Source organism: Spermophilus citellus, assembly GCF_964194105.1.
Source record: "Spermophilus citellus genome assembly, chromosome: 1".
Taxonomy (NCBI): Eukaryota; Metazoa; Chordata; class Mammalia; order Rodentia; family Sciuridae; genus Spermophilus; species Spermophilus citellus.
The window spans coordinates 92,166,144-92,167,907 of record NC_138182.1 but is presented as its reverse complement, the minus strand read 5'-3'; the positions used below and the strand labels follow the sequence as shown (position 1 = coordinate 92,167,907).

The 1,764-nt window shown below is 45.9% G+C and overlaps 1 protein-coding gene across 1 annotated transcript; it reads left to right on the top strand.

Moving 5' to 3' along the window:
- Window positions 1–330: 330 nt before the first annotated feature.
- LOC308643824 (olfactory receptor 14K1-like) lies at window positions 331–1,275 on the top strand (the record flags this gene model as incomplete). The annotated part of the gene is made up of 1 exon (XM_081284108.1): window positions 331–1,275. One exon carries the CDS (start codon window positions 331–333, stop codon window positions 1,273–1,275), a length of 945 nt encoding a protein of 314 aa, XP_081140234.1.
- Window positions 1,276–1,764: the final 489 nt, after the last annotated feature.

Sequence of the window (1,764 nt, the reverse complement as noted above, 5' to 3'; positions counted from 1 at the left end):
ATTTATATAAAAAGGTATTACCCTGTTACAATTATGTAGCCAAACCTGCAATTATCAGTGGGAAAAATTACCCCCAAATCATTTCATGTTATCAGGGAAGGAACTGTAATTCTTATGTTTTTTTTGCAATCAACTTGAGTCCAGGTATATTGCAGGGTTTTGTTGTCTGACTCATGGGTCCACTAGGTATGCGAATACCTTGGCATTTTAAAGCTTTCTCCATCACTATGCTCACCTCTACTCTTCTCAGAAATTAAGGAGCAAGTGACGTTTCTAGCTGATGTGTTGCTTTACCTACTTTTTTCTTGACACTGGCTCCTGACTCAAGTTATGAAGAACCGGACGCTGGTGGTGGAGTTCCTGCTCCTGAGGCTGGCTGAAGGCCGGGTGCTGTGGCTGCAGGCTACGCTTTTCTTGATGATCTACCTCATGGCTGCGCTGGAGAATTTGGTCATCCTGCTGCTCACGCTTGTTGACCGCCGTCTCCACACCCCAATGTACTTTTTCCTTAGGCATTTGTCTTTCTTGGACCTGTGTCTCATTTCTGCTACCGTGCCCAAGTCCATCCTAAACTCCTTCACGCTCTTGGACTCCATCTCCTTCCTGGGGTGTGTGCTGCAGCTCTTCTTGGTGGTCCTGTTGGCTGGGTCGGAGATTGGCATCCTCACAGCCATGTCCTACGACCGCTATGTGGCCATCTGCCGCCCTCTGCACTATGAGGCTGTCATGAGCAGCGCTTTCTGTGTCCAGCTGATGGCCCTGTCGTGGATCAATGGAGGGGCCTTGGGAGTCTTGTACTCGGCTGGGACATTCTCTCTGGAGTTCTGTGGTTCTAATAGGGTGCACCAGTTCTTCTGTGACGTGCCTGCCCTGCTGAAGCTCACCTGCTCTGCAGAGCACACCATCATCGAGGCCAGCGTGGCCGTCGGGGTCTGCTATGCCTTCTCATGTTTAGTGTGCATTGTGGTCTCCTATGTGCATATTTTGTCCACGGTGTTAAAGATTCCATCCAAGCAGAGCCAGTCCAAAGCCTTTTCCACCTGCGTGCCTCACCTCATTGTGGTGAGCACATTTCTGGGAACAGGTGCAATTGCCTATTTAAAGCCGGCGGCTGATGGGCCCCCCGTTGTAGACCTGCTGGTGTCTGTGTTCTACTCCACAGTACCTCCAGCCTTGAACCCCCTCATCTACTGCCTGAGGAACAAGGACATCCAGTCAGCTCTGGGCAAAGTCCTCAGGAGGGTTAGAAGCAGTCGGCAATGGGAACAGGACTAAGTCGAAGCTGGCACCCAGAGTTTCAGGGTTTTGTTGTTCTGCATCTACTGAAGTGTTTAAATTTCTACTTAGAGATTGAATTTCTGCACAGCCTTTTAGCAACAACTTCAGGGTGTATGTTCTCGTAGACAGTAAGCCTTTTCTTACCCCCCCTTACTTTATATCTTACTGTTATGGAAATTGCAAAGGTTTCCTACTATACTCTTGATTTTGATTCTTGTTCCTAAGTTCCGTGAGCTTTCTATGAAGTTCTTATCTCTTCAAAACTTCCATGTTTCCTGGGTTTCACTTTATTTAGCTAATAATTTATAATTTCAGAGTTTTCCTTGCATCTCTTTATGGATTCAACTTGACTATATAGCCCTTCTGATTTTCACTATTTGGTGAAAATATTTTAACTTAAAATTATGACCTTAACAATTTTGCAGTTCAAAACAAGGTACTTAATTCTATCACAAGTTTCACTTTTTGCTCCAATATATGCTTGAT